Source organism: Triplophysa rosa, linkage group LG17, assembly GCF_024868665.1.
Source record: "Triplophysa rosa linkage group LG17, Trosa_1v2, whole genome shotgun sequence".
Lineage (NCBI taxonomy): Eukaryota > Metazoa > Chordata > Actinopteri > Cypriniformes > Nemacheilidae > Triplophysa > Triplophysa rosa.
The window spans coordinates 735,830-759,887 of NC_079906.1; the positions used below are offsets into that span (position 1 = coordinate 735,830).

The 24,058-nt window shown below is 38.7% G+C and overlaps 2 protein-coding genes across 9 annotated transcripts; both read right to left on the reverse strand.

Moving 5' to 3' along the window:
- Positions 1-208: 208 nt before the first annotated feature.
- cdk11b (cyclin dependent kinase 11B) lies at positions 209-14,503 on the reverse strand. 5 transcript variants are annotated; one of them, XM_057355989.1, is made up of 20 exons: positions 14,423-14,488; positions 13,316-13,365; positions 12,926-13,054; positions 11,774-11,889; positions 11,489-11,616; positions 11,110-11,257; positions 10,634-10,782; positions 9,746-9,883; positions 9,165-9,260; positions 8,948-9,073; positions 7,258-7,326; positions 6,952-7,151; positions 6,650-6,862; positions 6,329-6,434; positions 6,128-6,249; positions 5,673-5,780; positions 2,598-2,714; positions 2,149-2,297; positions 877-1,066; positions 211-615 (listed from the first exon to the last, which is right to left on the reverse strand). In XM_057355989.1, the coding sequence occupies exons 3-20, from the start codon at positions 13,034-13,036 to the stop codon at positions 523-525; spliced, it is 2,379 nt and encodes a 792-aa protein (XP_057211972.1). In that variant the 5' UTR covers positions 13,037-13,054; positions 13,316-13,365; positions 14,423-14,488; the 3' UTR covers positions 211-522. The 5 variants fall into 5 exon arrangements, with proteins under 5 accessions (XP_057211973.1, XP_057211972.1, XP_057211969.1 ...); XM_057355986.1 differs by having other exon boundaries at positions 214-615; positions 11,110-11,260; positions 14,423-14,487; XM_057355988.1 differs by lacking the exon at positions 14,423-14,488 and adding an exon at positions 14,254-14,383 and having other exon boundaries at positions 214-615; positions 11,110-11,260.
- A 562-nt stretch (positions 14,504-15,065) lies between these two features.
- Positions 15,066-23,416, reverse strand: si:ch73-236j9.2 (solute carrier family 35 member E2A). 4 transcript variants are annotated; one of them, XM_057355994.1, is made up of 9 exons: positions 23,243-23,416; positions 22,352-22,768; positions 21,385-21,520; positions 20,720-20,847; positions 19,715-19,835; positions 19,576-19,629; positions 19,412-19,484; positions 16,523-16,668; positions 15,066-16,382 (listed from the first exon to the last, which is right to left on the reverse strand). In XM_057355994.1, exons 2-9 carry the CDS (start codon positions 22,629-22,631, stop codon positions 16,151-16,153), a joined length of 1,170 nt encoding a protein of 389 aa, XP_057211977.1. In that variant the 5' UTR covers positions 22,632-22,768; positions 23,243-23,416; the 3' UTR covers positions 15,066-16,150. The 4 variants fall into 4 exon arrangements, with proteins under 4 accessions (XP_057211977.1, XP_057211975.1, XP_057211978.1 ...); XM_057355992.1 differs by having other exon boundaries at positions 23,140-23,416; XM_057355995.1 differs by having other exon boundaries at positions 19,715-19,796; positions 23,082-23,416.
- Between the last annotated feature and the right edge of the window lie 642 nt (positions 23,417-24,058).

The window sequence follows — 24,058 nt, forward strand, 5'->3', positions numbered from 1 at the left end:
ATGAGAACCCAAGATTCCTAGAAAGGAACATTGAATCCCAAGTTGCAGCCAGTGCCATGTCACTGGTAGAGGAAAGACGCAGTTAAATAAAACCAGTGAGTAAACATCACTGTTAAGAAGACTTTTAGACTGGACATACTGGCAATTCTTGAAAATGTACAGTATTCAGAAACATGGTAGTATGTTGTTTAACAAAAAAAGTTTTATTTCATATTTAAGTGTCAAATGGGTTTTGACAGTCTACCTTCTCACCCAACTACAATTACAGACAGCACAGTTCAGAATTAAACATGTTCTCCACTTTCCTGTTGGTTAAAAAGACAAAAGAGCACTGTTGTAAGTCAGGTGAAGATCAGGACCATGAAGGGCTTGAACTGCATGTAGATTATCAGTGCCAGTAAAAACGAGTCTGTCTCGATGAAGCTCGGTGAGCTGTAGTCTTTCATCTCAAATGAGTCTCGGCATCATGTCATTCATTCAAAGACTGCTCGTGGCTCTGAATCAAGGTGCCTGGGTGGCCACTTAGAACTTCAAGCTGAATCCTGGACCGGCTTTGGAGGCGCCCTGGTTAGCAGTGGTCAGATGGAAGCCAGTCTCCTTCAGGTCATCATCACCCTACAGAGAACAACAGATGAATCAAATGTAATGTTGATCACATTTAGAGCAACGTAACCAAAAGCTAATCCTCATTTAGGATTGGTTGAATTATGTGTCGTTGTAATAGAATAAAACACAATACACCCTCTTTGGATCGCCCATGTCAGAGAGATAAAAGATGACTTGGAATAACATCACTGAAAAATTGAGCTTAAGGAAAGTAACCGGGGTAAATTTTGCAGTCATGTGTACTTTAAAACCATTAGAACGCTTTTATACCAGCTGGCTGAAGCCCAGGCCTCCTTCTGGGGGTCGCGGGCTGGTTCCTCTCTTCACTCGCTGCTGCTCGCTCTTGGCCGGCCAGGTGGGAAACATGGAGGGCTCGATGGGGAGCGGCGACTCTCGGAAATACTCGTGCTTGAGTGCTTCATCCGCAGTGATCCTCTTGGCGGGGCAGTAAGTCAGAAATCTGAGGTTGACAGACGTTTTGTCAGACAAACGAATGGAACAGCAGAAACAGATGAACTTAGGAAGTGTGCTTTACTGTAAACGTCTAGCGTCACTGTAGGAACTGTTAATGAGCAGCAGGGAATTGGGTCAGAGATCGAGTTTGTATAAACCTCCGTGTTTCAGCGCTGGCCTGAGATCAAACGGTGTCTGTATTTAAGCAGGTCAAGAAAAAGGTTTCGGCGCTTTCCAAAAAAAAGCGTTCAACAAAGGACTAAAACGAACACAATAAAAATGGAGATATTGAAGGAGAGTAGTTACTTGTCTTGTTACATTTCTTGTACAAGGGTGAAAATCATAAGATCACAGGGTTGTGGTAGAGCTGTAAACTTAAGCAGAGGAAAACAGAAGGCAATCTATTCTTCACATTTACTTTATGGCTTACTGCACTAGCATGTGTATATATACTGTACTGATCCGTTGGTTTTTGGTGGTCAAAACCACAGAGCTCCAACAGGGGAAATCATACATATTTCAAAGCATGTATTTTTACCATTACCCATGACCTTCATTTTTTCTTCTCTCATATGCTTGTGGTATTTACAGCTCAGTTGTGAACAGATCTCATGTTTCACCTCTGTATTTGAGTTCTATATCATCACTGCACAAACAAATGTGTCTTTCAGGTGGGACTTGACCTTCCTGAACTGTGGGCCAAATGAGATAACAGGTGTACAGCAGGCAGTCAGATAGAAAAACTACAATTTCTTTCGATACAGATGTAAACTATAATTCAAACAACTACCATTGTCACTCTTTGATCGAGAATAATGAAATGAACTAACGGTAATGTTTAAAAAGCTACTCACTTCATTTGGATTATTTACCATAGAAATGTGTTTGTGAAAATGAGATGGCACAATACTTAGTTGTGGCTCGATGCCACTTTTTCCTTTACTGATCCAATTCCAGTACCTGAATTGTACGTATTGTCGGATACCGATCCAATACCAGTACTGTGTTTCCTTATCAGTGTAGAATTGTAAGATTCTTTCTGTAAGATGTTAAACACACATACATGGTGTTGGCATGCTGATCTCTTACTTGTTCATGAGGTCAAAGCCCTGGTCGGAGAGCAACGCTCCAAAGCGCTTGCGGAGGTTGTTGTAGGGGTATTCAGTAAATGTCATCTTCTTTACTGCAGGCAACTCACTATAACCTGGCCAGATCTTCTCACTGGGAGAGCCCAAGTCCTGTCACCACACACACAGAACAGGAGGTAGTGATGAAAGTGGATAAGGGAAAACTAAAACAACATACAGTCATGACATGTCGAAAGACATTAATGTAACCGTTCACCAAGATGATTTTTTAAAGAATGTCTTTGTCCATCTAACTGACCCCATTGACTTTCATTGTATGGGGGAAAATGCTTTAAGATGCACAATACATTTTGCAATGTCATAAAACCAAATGTGCTTTCTTACAGTTTTATAACAATGTTTCATTGATTCATGCAGTATTTGAGATGTGTGGCATGCTTTAAAACATACCTTGAAAAGTTTGTTGATTTGATCAATTTCAGATTTGCCAGGAAACAAAGGCTTCTGGGTAAGCAGTTCTCCAAATATACAGCCTACAGACCACATGTCCACAGCTGTAGAGTATTCCTGGAAGGGACATCTATGTTATTATTGAAACAAGCCGTCAAAGTTGTAAAAGAGTTTTAACCTAAGAAAACCAAGTTAAGAAATACTTATTGCAACTAATCAAATTCAATCTGAAACGGCTGTGCGATATAAACCTTTTGACCTATGTCTGTGTGCATGTATAACTATATAAACAGTTTGACAGTAATGACAGTTGGACTGCATCACTTGCGATGCTTGATGGGAAATCGTGGTTGTATCTGCACTTTTCATGCTGTGGTTTACATACTAGCAGTCAAGTCTCTGATTGATCTCTGAAAAATCATTGCTATTAATTCAGTAATTGGCTTCGAGAGCAGCATAGCTAGATCAATCACTCAGAGTTAATGGTTTTTCTGTCTTACAAGGCTTAAGGTCTTTGCACATACAGTCCGAAATTTTCCTATACATTTTTTCGTATTCGTTTCCTAAAAATACATCTGTAGCGACTTTCCCCCCCGCAAAACAATACAGTTTGACGCTGCTGTCGCTCTGCCTCTCTCCTCATCTCTCCTTTCATCCCTTGCTTCTCTCCATTGATAGTCCCTCTCTAGGTAGGCTGTCACTCTCTCTGCCTGCGTTTTATTGCATACCTGTCAACACCAGAGGTCGCGTTATCTGAAACATTCTCCGTCATTGGCAGATTTTTTTTACCAGTGACGGAAAAATCTGAAGGCCGTCCGTCATTTTGACGGATTACAATGAGGGCAATTTGTAATAATTCCCCGTCTATCATTTCCTTTCATCAGAACGAGATGGTAAGCAGCAAGAGGTAGGCTACTACCTCTGCCCTGAATGCAATTGAGAAGGGATGCGTGTTTCCCATTGATTGGCTTTCTTTAATGCCTGGTCCGTTTTGGAAAACGCGTGCGCCGTCAGCGGAGACTCGTGGTGCAGATGCATTCGCGTGCACACATACACACACAGGCGGGCAGTGGTGCGGACTTTACAGAGTTTTTTCCCTCAGAAAAGTGGAAAAATGTCTCTCTCTGTGTCTTCTCTGTTCATTGAGCGACAGAAGCAGCACATTCATGACCAAACCGCAGCTTACTAGTGAGTGAGTACAAAACACCTTTTACAGGTGCCTGTCATTGTTACTGACTGGACATATGAACATAAACATTTGTCTGTAATTATTATTTTATGTCTGACAACGGAAACATTGAATATACAAATGAATATAAACAGAAACGGCTTTATTGAGCATTCAGTTGTATTAAAGAGTAAATATTACAATGTCCTTAAAATGACATTTCATGCAGTGTGTAATGTTGCTGTTTGTGAATGTAAGCTGTATGCCAAGTTGTGTAGCCGAAAGTGAACGAATAAAGTTATTGGCTTTGGAGAAAAAGAGTATACTCTGAATCATGCGAACGAGTCGTCTGTCGTTCTAATTTCAGTTCCGGGTCAGATTTGCGTCACTCCGTGTAATGCCCGCCTACGTTCTATTTGCAACACTGCACGCGGTAGACCAATCACAGCAGACTAGACCATCTGACCAATCAGATCAGAGTAGGCTGACAGAAAGGACGGGATTAGACAGATGAAGTCAGTCAAGAAGTAAGGTAACAATAACTGCCTAATATTAGAAAATGAAAGTGTTTTTACACCGTGTATGTACGTAAACTTGTTACTTGTTGGACCTTAAAAATAACAAAATATTTACTCTTTAAAATACAGTAAGTTCGGAGTAAACGAAAGTACAGCGTGATGACGTCACGTACATGCTAATTAGCACGTAACACCACCTTGCACCATAGTGACGGGTAATAATAGATTACGATTTTTTACGACCCTGTTCGTCAAAATGACGGACAATAAAAAAAGTCTAGTGCAACCTCTGGTCAACACTCCCGTTTTTCACACCCATCTGCCGCCATGTTATTTCTCCCCTGAAACTCCAGTATTTCAGTTTCTCCCGTGAACGCAATCACAAACAAACCGACGGAGACTGCGAACAGCCCCGGGAACCCCGATTTCGGTAACGTTACCCAAATGTTGAGGTATGGTCTTCTTGCGTTTGGCACCGTGGCTAGAAAATCAGTAAATTACTATCCTGTTATCAAACTGTTCCACAATCATCTGCTCATCTGCCAAACTCTCTCTTCAGATTCTATGTCTTTGTAATCTGCACCTTGTTTCTCATACAGTACTTCGTGCCATCCTGGATTTTGGCGCTTGCTTCTACGGTGTCTCTGAATTGTCAAAACACCTCTCAAAATGCTTGCTATGGATGCAAAAAATGCAGAAAATCGAACCCGGTCCGATTTTTTTATGACGGACAAAAATATCGGGGGCAGTGTGTAAATGTGATTGACAACGTGCGGTCATATTTATTTTTTAAAGCCACACTGTTGAACTTTTGCTAATGGCTCCCCCATGTGGTTGATAAGCGCAACTTTCTATTACAAGTGTTGTAAATAATGTATAAGCTTCCCCGTGGGAAACACAATACACATGAATTTATTTACTAAGCTGATGAAACCATCGAATGCAGAAACGTTGTTTGGAAATAATATCGCACTCTTCCGCAGGCAGGGGATGGGCGGGGCTATGTGTACCGACCCAAACACAGAACTGACAGAGTGTGGTTATAGCCGCTATGAGGCTGCTCAGGTAGCAGCGCGAGTAGAATTCGTCCAGTTAAAAGTTGTTCTACAATTGAAACAATTTTAGGGACATTATTGTAATGTCGAAAAAACTACAAAGTGTTGCTTTAAAGTGCGAAAAATCAATGTGCAATGACCTTTAGAGACGTCTGAGAAAAGAACTGCATTTCTACCTTTGGAACCTGACTCTTGCACTTCAAAAACAGCCTGGCATAAATGTTTGACTTTTCACTATAAATGATGGATATTTTTGAGGTGCACTGTGAAACCTGTTCTCTATGAAGACATTTAACACTGGTAAATGTCCTGCTTGAACATGTATGTCACTGACCTTTGCCCCCAGCAGCAGGTCAGGTGAACGGTACCACAGTGTGACAACCACAGGAGTGTAGGGTTTGAGCGGAGAGCCGTACTCCCGGGCTAAACCAAAATCTCCAATCTACAAAAGAAAAAAGCATTTCCCATGTTTACATTAGGAAACAGACAAAACTCTATTTTCCTAGAAATATATTAGTCTCTCATTGAGTGAAAAAATTGCTATAATTTATCATCACACATCGACTAAAATGGTCTTTTCTATTATGAAAACAAAATATATATTTCATTTTAGAAATATTAACTGTAAATAACTCCAACTCTTTTTAATCTATGACATTATTGCTTTTTAACTGCCCTTCTGAATGACCAACAGTAAAAGAAAACATATTCTTACTAGTATATAAGCACATTTCTGTATCATGCGATCATTTGCATCATTTGCAGCAAATTCAACAGCTGGAAGTCTACCTTTAAAATGCCTTTGTGACTCAGTAGCAGGTTGGAGGTCTTCAGGTCACGATGAAGGATCCAGTTGTCATGGAGATGACGAACGCCTCTCAGAAGCTGAATCATCAATGTTTTCACCTCACCTGCAGAAGAAAAAAACATTCAAATCTTCAGAGATGTCACCATTACATCATTCATTTGAACTGGTGTGTGTGTTCATACCGGGTAGAAAGGGTTGCTTCATGGTTTCCATGAGACTTTTCAGATCATGCTCCACATAATTCATCACAATGTAGATTTTATCCATATTACTGCCCACGACAATCTCCTACAACAGCCAGAAAAATCAAGAGTGGCATTTCTTAACTTGATTCAAACTAGGAATAAAGTCATTTGAAATGAAACAAGATCATGTTTAATTATTATTAAACCCTACAAAAATGACCTACTTAAAAATGTCGTTTTAAATCTATTATTATTAATCATTAACAAATCGAGCATATTCATAAAGTAAATCCTTAGAAGAGAACACTGCCGTCTGACCCTGACGGTGACGATGTTTGGATGCTGGGCTTTCAGGATGGTGTTGATCTCTCGGAGTGAGGTAATGGGAAAGCCCTCTTTCTCCTTCTCCATCTTCAGTCGCTTCAGGGCCACGATCTCATCCGTTTTCTTGTCTTTGGCTCTGTAGACGACTCCATAAGTGCCTTCTTCAATACGGTTTAAACACTGGAACTCCTCTACACTCCGACAGCCCTAAAGCACAGCAAAAGCAAGAAACCTGATGAACACTGAACATCATGTTTGTGTGACGGTGTAAAAGTAACGCGTGTATGTCTGCGTACCTGTAAAGCGGGCAGGTATTTGGGCAGCTCTTTCTTCAGCTCGACGGGTGAGATGGGAGGTGATTCAGGAATGTAGTTGTCTTCTGGAGTGGCTGAATGAGAAGGAGACTGAGGCGTGACGTCTCCGGCCTCCTCACCTTCCTCTGCCTCCTCTTCCTCAACGCTTGCCTCTGAATCATGATCAAACCGTGACCCTGGAACTGTCGTCATAAACAGCCGTTGTTACAGAGACAAGATTCAATGTAATGTAAGAGATGTTGTACACTACCAAGTAAATAAAAAAACAGACATCTATCCAACACTCACTAGGTGGAATGTGATTTCCATTCTCTCTGTCATCGTCCTCCTCTGACTGGTCTTCATCGCTTAACTCACCTGAGAAAACAAATGTACATATAAGGTATAATAATGTGAACAAAAATGTACATACAGTTTTCAGGTGGCTGAAATATTCTAAAAAAACTGTCCATACTAAATAGCTTCCAAGGCTTTATACTAACCTCCATGTAAACTCATAAGAACGGCTCAACATTCATTTCATTATTCATGTAGTATTTAAGGCGTGAAAACGCTCATCAATAAAGAACACTTCATTCTGCCTCCACTAAACACTAACTTGACTTTTGACAGCACTGGTGGAAGCATTATCATTTGGCCAATTCGCATCGAAAGCGGGACTTTTATTTAAACGGCATACAGAAGCCCAGCTTCTTACAAGATCTTACAAACAATTATTTTTCAGGTTAGTATCACTGAGTCAGTATTTTAGTAAATTTGATACACACTTGCTTGTTAGACCTATAAATAGAACATTCTGACTACTAACTTACAAACATTGTCAGTGCAATTTTTTCTATTCTATCACTACTATCTGTAATATGGGTCAATAGCCGGGTTTCCATCCAAAGTTGTGAATTTAGCTTATGCGCAAAATTGGAATAGTTTCTGGTGCGAAACTTCAAAATACACATAAAACCGGGGTGATGGAAACCCAGCTAATGACATGACATGCATTTTTTTCTGTCCGGGGGCATGATTCTCTTTTAAAATAACTTGTATAGTTTAAATTCATTTTCAGGATTTTTTAATCATAAATATTTATTTATGCTTTGGTATCTCAAACTGGTAAAGTGGCAGGCGGCGCAACTGTCCAAACAAATGAACAGATTAAGACAACTATTAAAAGTTCATAACATGACATGTGGCATTATTTTTTTTCTTTTCGAAACCTTTGCTGTAAACAAATTTCACAAATGTAAGTACTTTTTAAGATTTGAAATAACTAAAAAACTTTTGACCAACAATTTGGATGTTCTTAAAATCCCAGTGAACTGGAAGTTGTGATCGTTTTTACTTCCGTATTCGAACACATTTCAGAGTGAAAAGGAATTTCAAAAGAGAAAATTAGTGGCCGTGGCTTGCGTTTTTTACTGCATATTGATTGGATGTGTAAAAACAGCTGTTGCATTTTGAAATGAAACTGGCAGCAGACTGACAGTTGAAGGGGATTAACGGATGCTCCGGCCAAACCGTCTAGTTTACGTCATTTGAGATGGATAGTCATTTCAGGGCGGAAGATTTTAACTGAAGATTATGAGGGTACATGAATTTTAAAAAGAAAATGACCCACATTGATAAGCTATTTACTATAAACGCTGCAATATTTCATGAAAGAATATGAATTGTCATTTTTAATTTCACTGGGACTTTAAATGTCAGTGTGGTACAACCGCAAACATTAACATCGAGACGTTTTTCAACAAACTAAACTAAACACATTGTTTCGAACTGAAAAATGGGCATTACATCCATTAAAAAAAAAAAAAAAATCAGTTTTGTCACTGACCCATATATTACCTGTAACGCAGTCTTGCAACAATGCAAAACTGTGAAAAGTGCTATATAAATAAAAATCGAAAGAGGCACAAGCTCTCATTCTTCATCTCCCTTCTCATCTTTTTTAATATTGCTTGTGCAGGTGTGTGTATAGACCAACCTCCGCTCTGTTCGGACCCCTCAGTGTCTGATGCTGATTCACCGTCCTCGTCTCCATCACTCGGACTGCTGGACTCTTCCTCATCATTCTCATCACCGTCACCATCATCATCCTCAGATCCAGATCCTGAGCAAACGCATACATGCACACACATGATCAACACACATTAACCCCACCTGGTATGAACAGACAGACAAAGACAGAAAGTGTGACGTACCCAGTGTGGATTCTGGTGTAGTGGTCTTCCTCTCGCTGTCACTAACATCCTGAAGATCAGCCAGAAGATCTTTATCCTCAGTCTTCCCCTCCCGCACTGCAAACAAAGATAACTGCCATTAAACCCATTCAAGACAACACAAACTGGAAGTTACTGGAACGTGAATTCCTTTTTGGTAATCTTCTATGTAACCTTTTATGAAAGAATCATTAAAACAGGGGTCCCCAAACTTGTTCCTGGAGGGCCGGTGTCCTACAGCGTTTAGCTCCAACCTGCCTCAACACACCTGCCTGCAAGTTTCTGCTCTGCCTAGCTGTTTCAGGTGTGTTTGATTAAGGGTGAAGCTAAACGCTGCAGGACACTGGCCTTCCAGGACTGAACCTGGGGACCCCCTGCATTAAGGTGTTTAGTAAACCGTATAAAAGCAACATCACACATGCAAAATTGAATATCGGCATGACCGCACATACATGTGATTGTGTGCCAACAAAAAGTTATCAAAGTATCAATGTGCAGTCAAAAATGCTTTAAAGAAAATCGGTGTGAAGTCTATGTGAATCGTTTGATACGATTTCTAGTACCTGCTCGGCGTTGTTCGCTGCTCTCTGCTTTCGGCTCTCTCTGCAACCGAACAGGGCTCCGACTGCGGCTGCGGTGCCGAGAGCGGCTTTTGTCCGCATACTCTTCAATGGGAACCCCTCTATGATGAGACACGGGCCCTGAACGTACCAAATCATTTAACAGATGTCAAATCAAGCCAATACATACAGCAGCTTATATCTCAGATTTCTGATAATTTTACGCACTAGCATACATTTGATCACTATGTGAAAACAAACCCGTGATGTTTATGTTCAGAGATTAAAACCAAACAAATTTGCACTAAACTGGTTCTCTCTCAGAAGTGCTCAAAGCCTATAGACCGTTTCATCGGATGCATGTGCGCCTGACCCCCAGTTAGCTTCCGGTTTGTGTTTGGCTAATGTCTAATATTTAACTATTTATATTTTATTTATGTTAATATTATTATATTGTATAATAATGGTCTTAAATGTTGAATTTTGTTGTATGTTCACTTTATTAAATAAACAATTTGTTGAATGGGTCCTGTAGTTTGGTCGCATAGCGGTTGAGCTTGGTATCGCAGTCTAAATTCGAAATATTGGAGAGACAAGTTTAGCCAAGTAACGCTTCTTCTCAGTTTCTTTCGATTGTTATCAGAAATAATCTACAGGCACTCTATTGCTTGTAAATGTGTACTGGAAGTTCAGTGGGGGTCACAAAAGTGCGCATGCGCAGTAATGTTCATTTATGTTGTTAAGATGAAACCGTCTATAAACAACTGATAAAAATCTGTGCTGACCGAATCTTGGAACTTGCGTGAAGTACGCTAGTCAGATTGGCGCTTGGGATTTTATAAAAGTCATGTTGTCTGAGAATTAAGGTCTTGTACGATGTCTGTTCCATACCTTCTCTGCGGGTGTCTCTTTCTTTGCGACGTTCCTCGGCTCTTCTCTCTCTCTCCTTTAGCTCCCGTTGTTCTCTCTGCTCTTTGTGCTGCTGTTCACGGAGCTTTCGCTCTCGTTCCCGCTGCCGCTCTAGTTGCTCCAGACGATCCCTATAAAATAAAAGGCACGGTAATGCCGGTAACTCGGGGGTTTCCACCCCTGCTCATGGAGATCAAACAAACCATTCAGTCAGGGTCTTCGGGATCACATGAAAACAGTCAAATAATGAAAATATTTTGATTTATATATCCATTTGAAATATATATACTATTTTAGTTTGGTCATTGCGTTTTCATTGTGTAAATAACTCTACGCAGTCCAACTTTGTCGAACATGCCAGAAAATGAGTTAAGATTCGAATGCTGTTTATATGCTTCAGGAAGCTTCTCCAGGAAAGTGTTGTTTTATTCTGACAGATGGCTGTGTGTATGATGTACCTCTCTCTCCGAGAGTGATCTCTGGCCTGATCTCTCCGCTTCTGTCGGTCATAATCTCTTCTTACTTTGGTGTCATCCTGCCACTGTCTCTTCCTTCTCTCACTTTCTCTCTTCTCTTTCTCTTTGTCTTTCACGCGCACGTGTTTCCCTGCTGGAGGGACATACGGTTCATTTAAACAAAATCTGGTTGTTTTTTACACGGATCGTTTTATTGAAAAGATTTATGGAGTTGTAGTATGGAAAAGAATTAAATGTTAGGTAGCTGTGACAATAGTCATAAACATTGGCAATCGTATCGGTCTAAACTATACTAGTACATCCCTTGTAAAGGTCTAAATAGCAGTAATGCCAATCATTACTGATTATCTTTAGATCAGACCTGCTTCTGCAGAATGGCTCCTGCGTCTCCTCTTATCTTTTCTTTTCTCCTCTTTTCTGTTGTATGATTTGTCTTTTCTGGCCATCTGCTGTGGGGGTTTAATGGCCAAAGATTCATCTTCCTCTCCTCTGCACAAAAACATTCAACATTTAAAATACGACTGTGCTAAGACACCTGCAACTTCTCGCATGCAACGTAAATTGTAGTGAATTGACTGTTGTTTGATTAGAAAGTCCTAACTCTATAAATTGATGTTATTGGACATTCAGACACGGTGATAGTAACCTGTCTTCTGTCGAGTCTTCCCTCGCATACGGTGAATTATGTATTGTTATTTCCATCCTGTGGTCTCGTAGCTCCCCTTCCTCCGGAGTATCCCGTTTGGATTCACGATCATCCGTCTATCCAGAGACGATGCAAACAAATAAGTCAAAATAAGTCATTTTATGCATTTGGCTTTAAAAGAAAGGGTGTTCATTCAAAAGGTAAAACCGATTCACATGACTGCAATTCATTATGATACTCATTATGACAGTTGCTATACCATTTATTTACTCCAACTTGTTACTCATGCAGGGTTTTTCCTGCATAGAGAAATTGGAGGCGGTCGCCTCCGTCAAATGTCGTGCCGCCTCAGGCTCTCGCCAAAATTATGTTGCGAGTGTTCACAAGAAATGCTGCGTGCATTTAACAGACTATCATTTGTAACTGCAGTTGCGGCATTACGCCACAGTGGAAGCGCTGTTTTGTTATCAGCACACTGAGGCGCTAAAAAGAGTTCCAGGACAAGAGCCAGACTGTGTTTCACGGCTGTTTGTTTTGCATCCAAGTACGTTTAATTTCTTGAAATTTATTAAATTAACATGACGTACATCATTGTAATGTCTTTAGCTGTGCAGTTGGATCGTTGAATCAGCGTATAATGTACACAGCGAGTTCGCCAGTATGAACGCATATTGCGTTCAGAACGACTCGCACACAAATGACTCATTTGAACAGATTCATTTAAACTAATGAAAATAAGAGATCCTTGAATCATTTAAAGTGAATGCAAGATGTGAATGAGCTTTGCTCATTTAGAAAGACTGGTTAGTTCAGTTGGCTATTGTGGGCTTAAAAGTTAGTTGAAATGATAAAAAAAGCTTTATTTGATTAAAAAAACATTTCTGTTTGGTTGAATAAAACCAAATCAAAGAGTAATGTTTTATGTAACTTAATAATTGTCATTTTTATCTAATTTGAATAGAACTTTTAATATGTCAAACTCAAAGTCACTTTAGTTAAGCCACTTAAAGGTACGGTAGGCCTACGTGTCTGTGTGTGTGTGTGTACAAGATCAGGATGGCACCACCTCCGCCTCATTTTGAGCCAGGAAAAACCCTGCTCATGCAGTCATTGGTCAGATCGAAACGAATGATTGTGAAATGTTTTTCTTACATTGTTATGGCGTTTAGGATCGCTCTTCTCCTCCAGCTCTCGTCTCCGTTTCTTCTCTTGTAAAATCTCGTCTAATGTTTTTACTTTCCAGGTTTCCTTTTCGTCCCCCATCAGCTCCAAATCACCTCCCTACAAAAACCAACACACTGTTATTGCTGAGGGGCTTTTATGTTTAGCTATACACGTCAACATGCACTATCTTTCCTGAGCACAAATGACAGAACAAGCTTTAGGGAAGTTAGATTCTAACATTAAACTCATTATAGAAGGTTTCGGTAACAGAGGTATAGATGTGTAAAACAGACGTGCAGTTCAATAAACTGTGAATCAGACAAAAATGATCATGAGGAAATGTTTTGTGTGTGTAATTCAAAAGAAACATGAGCTTACATCAAAATATAATTCATCACTTATGACTTCAATTTCTTCCCTCCATCCATCTGTCAAACAGAAAACACGGTCCACCACCATTTCAGTCTAGTCCGTCCCATATGTTTTGTCTACTCCACAGTACTCAGAATGGTCCAAGAATATGGTAATAAACACCAGTACCAGTACATACTAGCATTCTGATACCTGACACGTTCAGTAAAAGAATATAAGATAATTCTCACAAAACCACTGAAACATCACGGAAGCAAAGATTACATGCACAAAGCATTATTTTAACATCGAAATCAATTTTAGTATTTTATTGCTTTTTCTGCTGAAATTATAATGACCGTAACATGTTTTTCTTCTGAAAAATAAAGAACTGGATGTTCTACTAATGTTAGTTGTGCTCAAATGATAACAAAAACGTGCTTAAGCATGACTACTTTTCTAGTTTTAGCAAAAGATGGCATAGGATTGATTGAGTTTATAAATGGTCACTAATGAGATTTTTAAGGCCTTTTTTGTAAAAAAAAAAAAATGTCGGTAAAAGGTCAGTAAAGTAAAGGATTTTAATGAATGCTTTTAAACACGTCATACATCGTTTTTAATGAATAAAAAGGTTGGCGCGAGTGTTTTCAAGAAAATCGTATTTGACATCTTGAAACCATGATTCCGTGAGAATCACTCAGGTTTAGGTTTCTAAGCACCCTTAGCATAATTAATATATATTTGCCATGTACTGCCCAAACACACAAACAAACTAACTAATGCAAAAACATAACGAGAACCATGATGATGACACTATAACGTTACTAGAGCGCCAACGCGTACCACGTATGGTTCAAATACAGCAGATCTAAGAGTATCTTGAAAAAGATTACAAAAGTCATGCAGTATTTATTTACATGGCCGTTCACTCTTAAGTATGTTTGTGTTATTTCAAGGAGGCTTACGTTAATCAGCTGACCACCGTTATAGTTACGTTAACTCGATCATCTTTACACCCGTGCGTGTGTTAGCATACTCTAATAAATCATAAATCACATACAAGCACTTGGTAAATCGTTCATTGGTGCTCAGATAACGTGCTATCAATACTGATAACTTAAGCGCTTTACCCACCTGTACTTTATTCGGCGCGTTCACACAACACCGGAAGAATAACTAGTCATTCCGCGAGCTTCCGTCTGATAACATCCGGTTCTAAAGGTTTCTCTGGATGTCACGCGCAAACGTTGAAGATCTCACAGCGCCACCTGCTGCTGGATCTGATATTAACTCTGTCATGATCTTTTTATTTGTAGTCAAAGTAGCTTTGATTTGTAACATTTACAATATTGACAAAGACTGAATGAGAATAGATAATAATGAAGTGAATGATGAACGCATGAAAACTATGTAAAACAAAAAGGCTTTTGTCTTTTTTGGTGATTTATTTCATTACATTTCATGGGTTATGTTTGATTCTCCTTTTATATTTGTGTTTTCTTTCATTTTAATGAAACCCATTGCACTGTCCTTTTGTATAGGAAGCAAACCACAGATGTTTTCCCCCTTTGCCTGACATAACTTTCTTTTTCCTCCTAAAGATGCCATGAAATCAAAATCCAAGTCTTGCTTGCAGCTCTCATGTGGTCCCTACGCTAGTGTTCTTCTAAAGGTTGATGAAAGTAACTTGGCTGACATACACAATCATTAACAGATAAGACAACCGTACTACACATATTTCCTAGGTTATTCAGGCTAAATGCATAAAAAACAAATGTTGAAGTTCATATATTTATTAAAGAATTGCAAAATTCATTTAAATTGACTCATGTTAAAAATGCACATATACAGACCAAATTATACAATTCCCACAAGTAATTATTTAACATGACATATAAAATACAGGTCATCTTATTGTACATGTCATTTATGTGCAACCCACCACAGCTGAACCATAAGTTTACTACCTCAAACACTGCCCAGTTTCAAGTATTCTTTTATCATATCTGACTTGTCTACTTCTTGTCTGTCAGTTACGCAACGTCAACAAAAAAAGTGAGAGAGATTTACAACAAATTACAAAAAAACCTTATTAACTTAAACTGAAGCTCAAAATACATTCCGACTAAAAAGCAAGTCATCAAGTATTTTCACAGTAATCCAACAGTTAAAAGTGTGATGAAATTTATGTCCTTGATCCAACATAAGCCACATAACTCGAGAAACTCTTTTTTTAATAGCATGACCTGTGGTTCCAGTAAATCATGACAAGACAAGTAAAAACACAGGGTGCTAACAGCCATGGCTACAATGACTGCAATCGCAATTCAGAGTTCTGTTACAGAGGACTGTATGTGCACAGACGACATGACAATAGTTTTTTTTTTAAGAAAAGTGGTGGAATGCATTACATTGAACTTTGGAAGCCTAAGAAAACAGGTGCTTGCTATCATTTTATCCAAAGAACTTGCAAGATACTTTACACAATGAAATTCTTTGCCCCAAAATTAAGAAAAATAAATCATGCTTTTTTGGATGAAATGTGATCTGCATATTTCTTGGTGATGTTCCCCCAACAGAAATGTGAAATTAAACTTTGTTTAGTCTCCATTTATTTTCACCATTCTAAGGAAAACTGATGGGTCCCGAAACCGAAAAGAATGAATCATATAAAGGCACAACTTCTTATTTAATGTGATTCCAAAATTTAAGAAAGAGCTAGCGTAAAGAAATCCCAAGCGTTTTATTTCGTTTACACCCTTTTTCTTCCTGCTCTGATGAATGTGCCTGGCTGGGTCAAAATCTGGGAAAGGACTGAAATCCACACAACTCCTTTGGGGTGGAATACAACCATATTACAGTTTATTTGGCAGATGTGGCTTCACAGTCTTGGATAAGGGGTTTCTGATCCGAATCTGATTGGACGAGAGAATGCTGGACAAGAACGTCTCTCTGCATTTGTTTCGCCTTGTTATAAAGCAGAACTCCCCCGAACACCATGACCGTGCCCACCGCAGACACCACAGTGATGGGGTTACTGAAAACAATGATGCTCAGCCAGATGGAGAGAGCGTGCTTTACTGTGCTCGCAACACTAAAAGAGAGGATAAAGTCATCACTACTTTTATTCATTCATATCAAAATACACTATCAATACGCTTACACCAAAGGGGGAATCTCACAAACAATATTTAAAAAAAAAAAGCTATTTTCCCAGACGGGTCATATACAGACCTGAATGTGACGGGAGAGATGCGGCCCATGAGGGCATATGCTGTAACACTCTGTAAGTGGAACAGAGCCCCATCGAACAGCAAAAGCAACACAACGTCCTGGGACACTTTAAAGTTTCTCTCGCTCTTCCCGATCACAGGTATATCCTACAGTACAAAAACATCATCAGTGCGTCCTCTGTTCTTTCTTCATACTGCTAATATTTTAGAATATACAGAACAGTGACATTTAAGGTACTAATGCAGTTTATGTGGTCGTAAACACACAGCAGCTGATGGACTAACAACAGCATGAAAGATAAAATAAATATACTATAGTAATATAAAGTCATTATACATAAACAAATGATAAATTACTTAATGCCAAGGCATTGTTATGGTGTTATAGGTTATGTTAAGGGCATGGCCATGTGCTTGTTAGGGGTGTTGCGGGAGGCTGCTCACTGACTAAATTCAAGGCTCTGGTTGTTCGTTTTACACCCCCTAAATAGTCTGCTAGTTGAAAATCCTTGTCACACCTTTCCTGAACGTGCCACTCAATTTGAGGCATCATTCATGTCCACAGCACAAACGCTGCAAAACGAGTTATGAGCCAAAGCGGAATACTTAGGGTTAGTGATGGATTCAAATCTCTGAGGGAAAGTTTGTGCAAAAGTAATAATGATGCTCGACCGGAGGCTTTTAGTACCTGAGGCCACTGGTATTAAAAGGGTCATATGACACGGCTAAAACGAATATTATCGTTTGTTTTAGATGTAATGCAATGTGTATACACGATTTAAGGTTCAAAAACGCTGTATTTTCCACATACCTTGCATGTTTGTATCTTTGCCCTGCCTCTCTGAAACGCGCAGATTTTTTTACAAAGCTCATCGCTCTGAAAAGCGAGGTGTGCTATGATTGGACAGTTAACCAGTGTGCAGTGATTGGTCGAATACTGCAAGCGTGTGACGGAAATGTAACACCTCTTACCATATTTGGAACATCAGGTTCCAAAGCAATTGTGCTGACAGGTACGCCCATCTTACTTGCATATACATTTGGGCGGTCTTAGTCAAATCATACCACGAACTGACTTAGAGTTGTGGGGGTGTGGTTACACGAGGCGTTTCAGGCAGGTCTGGGTGAGCATTCGCTTTTAGATAGAATGCATCTTTTGTTCCGACACTTCAATTTGTGCAATTTTACGTGTCTAATACATGCATGGGCAACTTATAACACACCAAAGACACAGAAAAACACGTATTCGCGCCATATGACCCCTTTAAAATGTATAGGAGAAATGACTAAAAAGCGCTATATAAATAAAGTTGACTTGACTAGATGCCGCTAAATTTCATACACTGGATCTTTAATAGTGAAAGGGACTCCGGCTTGACTAAGGTAAATAGGCTAAATTGCAAACACTTATAATATTATATTATGTCTGTGATTCCTTGACCTTTTTTTTCAAATTAGCTGATCCTAATTGATTTGCATGTAGTGTTGTTTTTGGCGGCCTGTTTTAATTTTAGTTTTTCTAGTCTTTGTGTCAAGCTGTCATTTTAGTTTTTATTAGTTTTAGTCACGTTCATACTCTTTTTAGTCTAGTCAAGTTTCAGTCGACTAAAAGTCTGAGCATTTTAGTCTTATTTTAGTCAGAATTATCCATGACTATTTTCGTCTAGTTTTAGTCGACGAAAACTGATGACATTTTAGTCTAGTTTTAGTCAATGAAAATTGTATTTTAGTCTCTTTTTAGTAATGCAATTCTATTTAACCCAGTCAATATAGTATAAGTACCTAGTAGTATAGACGAAACCAAAATTTTCTTTTAGCCAAACCCATTTCAAACAAGGTTATCTTATTATATTATTGTTACCTTGTAGACTCAGAATACATTGATTCCAGACATGGAAGACGTCTGATTTGAATTTACGGCCATCGGTAGGGGTGGGAATCTCTAGGCACGACACGATGTGATTCGATTACGATTCAGAGGGCTGCGATGCGATGATAAAACGATTCTCGGTGCATATTTTTCCTATACAAATTTTCTTTTTCTTGCTGTGTGACTATTAAAATCAATATCAATATCCTTTATTAATAAAACAAATGGAAGTGATTTCGCAAGTCAACTGGAAGGTTACATTTGCCAGCATTGCAAAGAACCAACAGGAAAAGAGTGACTGCCCTCAGTGCCCTGTAGTAGCATACAGAATGCAGTAAATTAATGCAGACTTTTTTGCACATAGCACTGGAGCTAGAGAGGTTTAAAGTTATTATAGTTCACTAAAGTATTTTTTGTCTGAGTGTTCAATTTAACGGGACTTTTATTTTGACGGGTCTTTGGGAAGACGCTTGAGTTTTTGTGTTTGCTGGTAGCTTCACTCAAACAGTAAGCGCTGGTAAAATAAACTCTCAGAGCAACTCTGGAGATGAAGTTCATGTGTTCATATCCTCATACAGTGCAGACGCAGATAAATCCTCGACCATCACTCGTGTTGTATGTTAAACTGTGCACATAATTCACTCAGACATGCAGAACAGCCAGATGACATTTAAATAACAGGATTCCGCTCCGCATCTAGGTTAAAGCAACAGACGAAATAACGTTATAACATTTCGTCTCGTCTCGTTTTGGTCAACGAAAATGAAGAGACATTTTAGCATAGTTTTTATTTGTAAACCACATTTAGTCTCGTTTTTATTCGTCAACAATATTGCATTATACAGTTAATTATAGTCATCTTCACATGACCAGCATTTACGTCGCGTCTCGTCTCGTTTTCGTCACGTGATAAAGGTTCGTTGACGACCATATTTAGTCATAATTTTCGTTGACGAAAGCAACACTATTTGCATGTGTGAAGTGTGTGCATGTTAGGTGGTGTGAACTGTTCCAACTGACCATCAGGAAAACCCAAGCTGGTATAAGCATGATGACCGCTGCAGCACTGGTGTAAAACTGAAGCTCTGAAGGACTACACAAGATAAATTACAAGGACAGCGTTGACATACAGTGCCACCGAACTTTACACATCCTGCAAATGTTTACGAATCTCCAGCACTCACCTGAACCTATACTTGTCCCCACTCAACAGTTTCTTAGAAAACACATTCTGTAAACTGAAACATGACATCTGAGCATTCGACTGTTTACTGCGAAAGCATCATTTTCACTCAAGAAAGTTTTCATCATTGAAAGCATTACCAGTCCATAACGTTGGTGGAGAGAGCGGCAGAGAAGCCAAGCATGTTAAAGCTGATCTCAGTGGCCGTGCAGAGAGCCAGACCTGCCATCACAGGAAACAGAGACATATTGACCCAGAAACCTGCCACAGGACACATGGAGCAATTATTATATAAAGCAAGCCAAGCAGTGAACATGTACATCAGGACATACTGTAGTAAATGCACTAGTTTTCGCTTCAAAAGTGGACACCAAGTGGCAGTACCGAAATTATAGACCGCAGATAAAATGTAATAAAATCATGAAGCACACCAGCTGAATAACAAAATTATTAACGCAACAACAGACAAACTAACAACTCGGTTTAGAGCAAATACAACACGAGAAGTGTGATTTAGCAGCTTCAGTAAACAACAAACGACGGACAAAATATCGTAGCAGTTTTTTTTTTAAGTTGTCTGTTTTGGCATTTTTTACACCGTTATTTGGACAGGACAGTACAAAGCTGTATTAGTTTTAGCAGCCGGAATAATATATGATTGAACTTTTTTTGCATATTTGTATCGCAATACTACGCATGAATGTGAAGTCAGTTGCTTTTTAGTATTTTTATTATTATTGTTTTTCACTGCTGTCTGTCAACCATTTTAGAACCGAACTATTTCTACAACATTAACAGCATATTAAGCGTTGAGTTGCATATTACTTCAGAAGAAGATATGAGTGATATTTGCCCTTGGAATATTTGCTTCAGCAATGCTAGGGTGTCAAAAGAGTCCACTCTATAAGTTTTTAGGACACGTCCTACAGCCTAGAAAAGTAATAGCAAGCCATGATGCTTTTATGCATTGAATGTATATATTTTATCAGATGCGTGTTCCGTGTACCCAAGACCTTTGCGCTGCTAATGCAATGCTCTACCAGTTTAGCTACAGCAACGCCTCTCCTCAACAACTCACATGATTCAACCCTGTAGCAAAAACGTTGCATAAACATCAGTGACAAGCAAGTCAGTAGGCACAGTACCTGTGTATTCTCCCAGTATGAGTCTGGACATGATAACAGTAAAGATGGGCGCTGAGCTCTTCACCGTCTCAGCGAATGACACTGCTACATTTTTCAGACTAATCAAACCCAACACAACAGTTGTGAACCTGACACCATACAGAACAGAGGACAAAAAATAACACAAGTAAAACAAGATCCACTGCCCTTTATCCTCATTGATCGTTTGAAAACAAATCTCAAGCAGAATCGGTTGTCCTACTAACTTTAACTCCTAATGGGTTCATATCACGAAAACTGTAAAGAACAGTTGTATTTCGCCAATTGTAAGTAGTTTGGTATAACTAAAAACGGTATAACTGTGAAAAAAAATCATCACTGTAAATTGAGATGAAAAATGTAAAAGAAAACACTAAAAATTACACTAAAATAAAGTACTAAAAATGTGCATTCATTTTCTATACGCACAGTATTGATTTAATTTGACTCGGGGTGAAATATTACAAATGTGATTTCAACACAATTTAACCAATGACCAATATCACATCAACCGCAATGTATCGAGCATTTTCCTAAACTAAATAGGAATACATAGTGGTTAATAACTTATACAGCTATATTGTAATGCAACACAATTTTCTGTACGGGTCACATAATGATGGATTTACTGTACAGTGCAAACAAACCTCATCAGTCCTACAAAGAGCATTATCATGAGAAAGTTGGAGGGGAATTCAGCACGGGATTTGTGGTGGTGCAGGGGACAAGGCACAAACATTTTAACACAGCCAATGACAGTGGTGGAGAGCATCTGGACAGCACCTAAACGACAAAATCACGTCAGGCCCAAAGGATAGTTCAATACAGAACAAGTGCTTATTAAATAGGGCAAAGAGGTTCAATTACGTCTTTGATGCTAAATGGACAAATCTCCCACAAATAAACACGTCTAAAACTAATTTAATCCCAAAATCAAAAGTTATATTAGTTTAGAGATGCTAAATAAGACAGTGTTAATGTAAATACGTAATGTATCATCCCCTGCACATTCTCATTACCATAAACATAAAGACATTTTACCTCTGGGCTTTTCTCAATGGTGATTTAAATATTTAAACTACTTATTTCTTATACATTTTTACAGCATTTTAATCTTCTTTTTGCTTATACTAATTTTCAAAAGTTTGAACAATCCATGTATTAAGAATTAAAATGAGGTCATTTTAAAATAATGATTTGAAACAGTAGACGAAGTTTTTCCAAATACATTTTATGCCTTCTACTCACTGTAAAGCAATGATATAAATGTATATATGCATAATAAAAGTACAACAAATGCATATTTTATGATTCTTTTATTTTAATATTTATTTATATCATATAACGTCTCTTACAATCGATTGTTTTACTTACGGCAATGACATGTTGGGGATGTACAAAATTGTCATCAAATTATAATGCAAGCAATATTAATGGCCCGAAACATAAGCTATTTTTTCTTCACTTGGAGCGGGGCCAAATAAACTGATATGATACAACAACTAATTGTTTGCCAAGGCAATTGTTTTACTACTTGTTTATTGGACTGGATTTGTTTGATCAGCACAGATCACAAGGGATGATTCAGAATGTAACATGCTTTCAGAAACTTACCCAGCATGCTGGGCTCTCCCTCCAGAAGAGAGAGGATGTACTTGTTGAGGAAGAGCGTGCAGAAGCTGAAAAAGTACCAAAGCACCAGATACACCAGAGCTCTGGAGTTCCACACACCCGAGTCAGCTTCAAGTACCGTGGTCTCCGTAATGGTAACTTTTAAGACGGGTTCTCCAGGCATACTTTCACTCCGGGCCAGCATGACCCTCTCCAGGCGTGTCCTGAAGCCGGTGAAAGGGTGCCAAAACATGGACTTCCCTGGGCGCTCATTGCCGGTCATTATGCAGGAAGGGCACCTTCTATGTCCAGCAGGGCAAACTCCAGAGGTAATAAAATAATGAAAGATCTGAACGTTTAATCCATGCTACGACCTCATGGTAATAGGCTTAGAAAAAGTTAACCCAGACCGAAGAACATCTGCAAACACAGAAGAATGAGTTAACAATCCTAAAACATCAGAATAAAATATATCAAGAAAAACAAATGTTATTATAAAAACTTAAACGTTTAATTTCATATGGGTGAAGGTATTGGAATATATCCAGGAAACACACAAAGTCATGTGGTCTCCATAACAATTCATTTACGAATTCGTTTGCTTTTGTTAGTTTGTATTACAATGATATTATCTGACTTGATAAACAACAACAACTTGATCTGATTTGTAAACAACAGATTTAAGATAGAAACATAAACAGTTTGCGATACACACAATACAAAACATACGCACCTGAGAATTCACATACAGTACAAGAGCATGAAATATAAACCACAATACATTAATTTACCCATTGTGTCTATCCAAGACACAAAACACACTTCATTTTCTGCCACGACGATAGACTAAAAGCGCTTTTGCATGCCTTCATAATATTGAATGTCTACACCTACCAACGAGTAATAAATGTACAACGTTCAATAATAATGTTATTTGTATTTGCGTGTTCAGCGTTGTTTCCTGACTTTTGGCTAATCTGGAGCACAGAATGCGGAGATTTGCGCAGACATTTGACGTTAACAACTAACATGAGGCACGACAGAATGCGTTTGGTTTCAATGCATTATGCGCATTTAAAACGCAGCTTTGACTGGCATAACTACATAAACGTTTCATGGCGGAAGTATGCGTATGTATTTTTTATTAAATGTAAACAGAAATAAATAGAACGATACGTGACACTTAGATTTTCAAATTGTTAAACAATAAAACACTTTTAAAATCTAAGAATAAAATATATGAAGTAAAATAAAGACTAATGGGACTTTTATTCAACCATCAAACGAGAAGCGGACCAATTGAAATAGAAGAGAGTAGAATGGCAATGAGCAGAAATATTGAGTGCTGTAAGGGGCGGTTGCTGAGTGTAATCTTTAATCTCCCAGAAACAATTGTTTAAATTATAATTCGTTTTTTTCTAAATCAAAACTATGTAATTTTACTTTATAGACCTTTATCACGCGGAAGTGGTCGTCGAAGCAGTATCGTTTCTTCCCGGAGTCAGACTACTTTGTCTTTTACAGTAGTGATTCTGTAGGGTGTACACATACGAGCCCCGCACATGAAATATATCGTGGTCATGGCCGTACCCACCATTGAGTGCTGCCAATATTGTAGAAAACGCTTAGATAACTGATCTCAGATCTGGTCTGCCTCAGCTTTCTAACAGATGCCTTAAGTGTCAATCAGATTGAGTTGGCCAATCAAAT

Excerpts from the sequence above, each read along its gene's own strand:
- cdk11b (XM_057355987.1), bottom strand. The coding sequence starts at position 13,036 with ATGGGGGACGAAAAGGAAACCTGGAAAGTAAAAACATTAGACGAGATT. Across the intron at positions 11,890-12,925 it reads ATCCTAAACGCCATAACAAT|ACGGATGATCGTGAATCCAA; the intron begins GTAAGAAAAACA and ends GTCTCTGGATAG. Across the intron at positions 5,781-6,127 it reads GTCACAAAGGCATTTTAAAG|ATTGGAGATTTTGGTTTAGC; the intron begins GTAGACTTCCAG and ends TTTCTTTTGTAG.
- si:ch73-236j9.2 (XM_057355994.1), bottom strand. The coding sequence starts at position 22,631 with ATGACCGGCAATGAGCGCCCAGGGAAGTCCATGTTTTGGCACCCTTTC. Across the intron at positions 21,521-22,351 it reads GGGAGAGCCCAGCATGCTGG|GTGCTGTCCAGATGCTCTCC; the intron begins GTAAGTTTCTGA and ends TTTGTCGTTTAG. Across the intron at positions 19,630-19,714 it reads TCCACCAACGTTATGGACTG|TTTACAGAATGTGTTTTCTA; the intron begins GTAATGCTTTCA and ends GTCATGTTTCAG.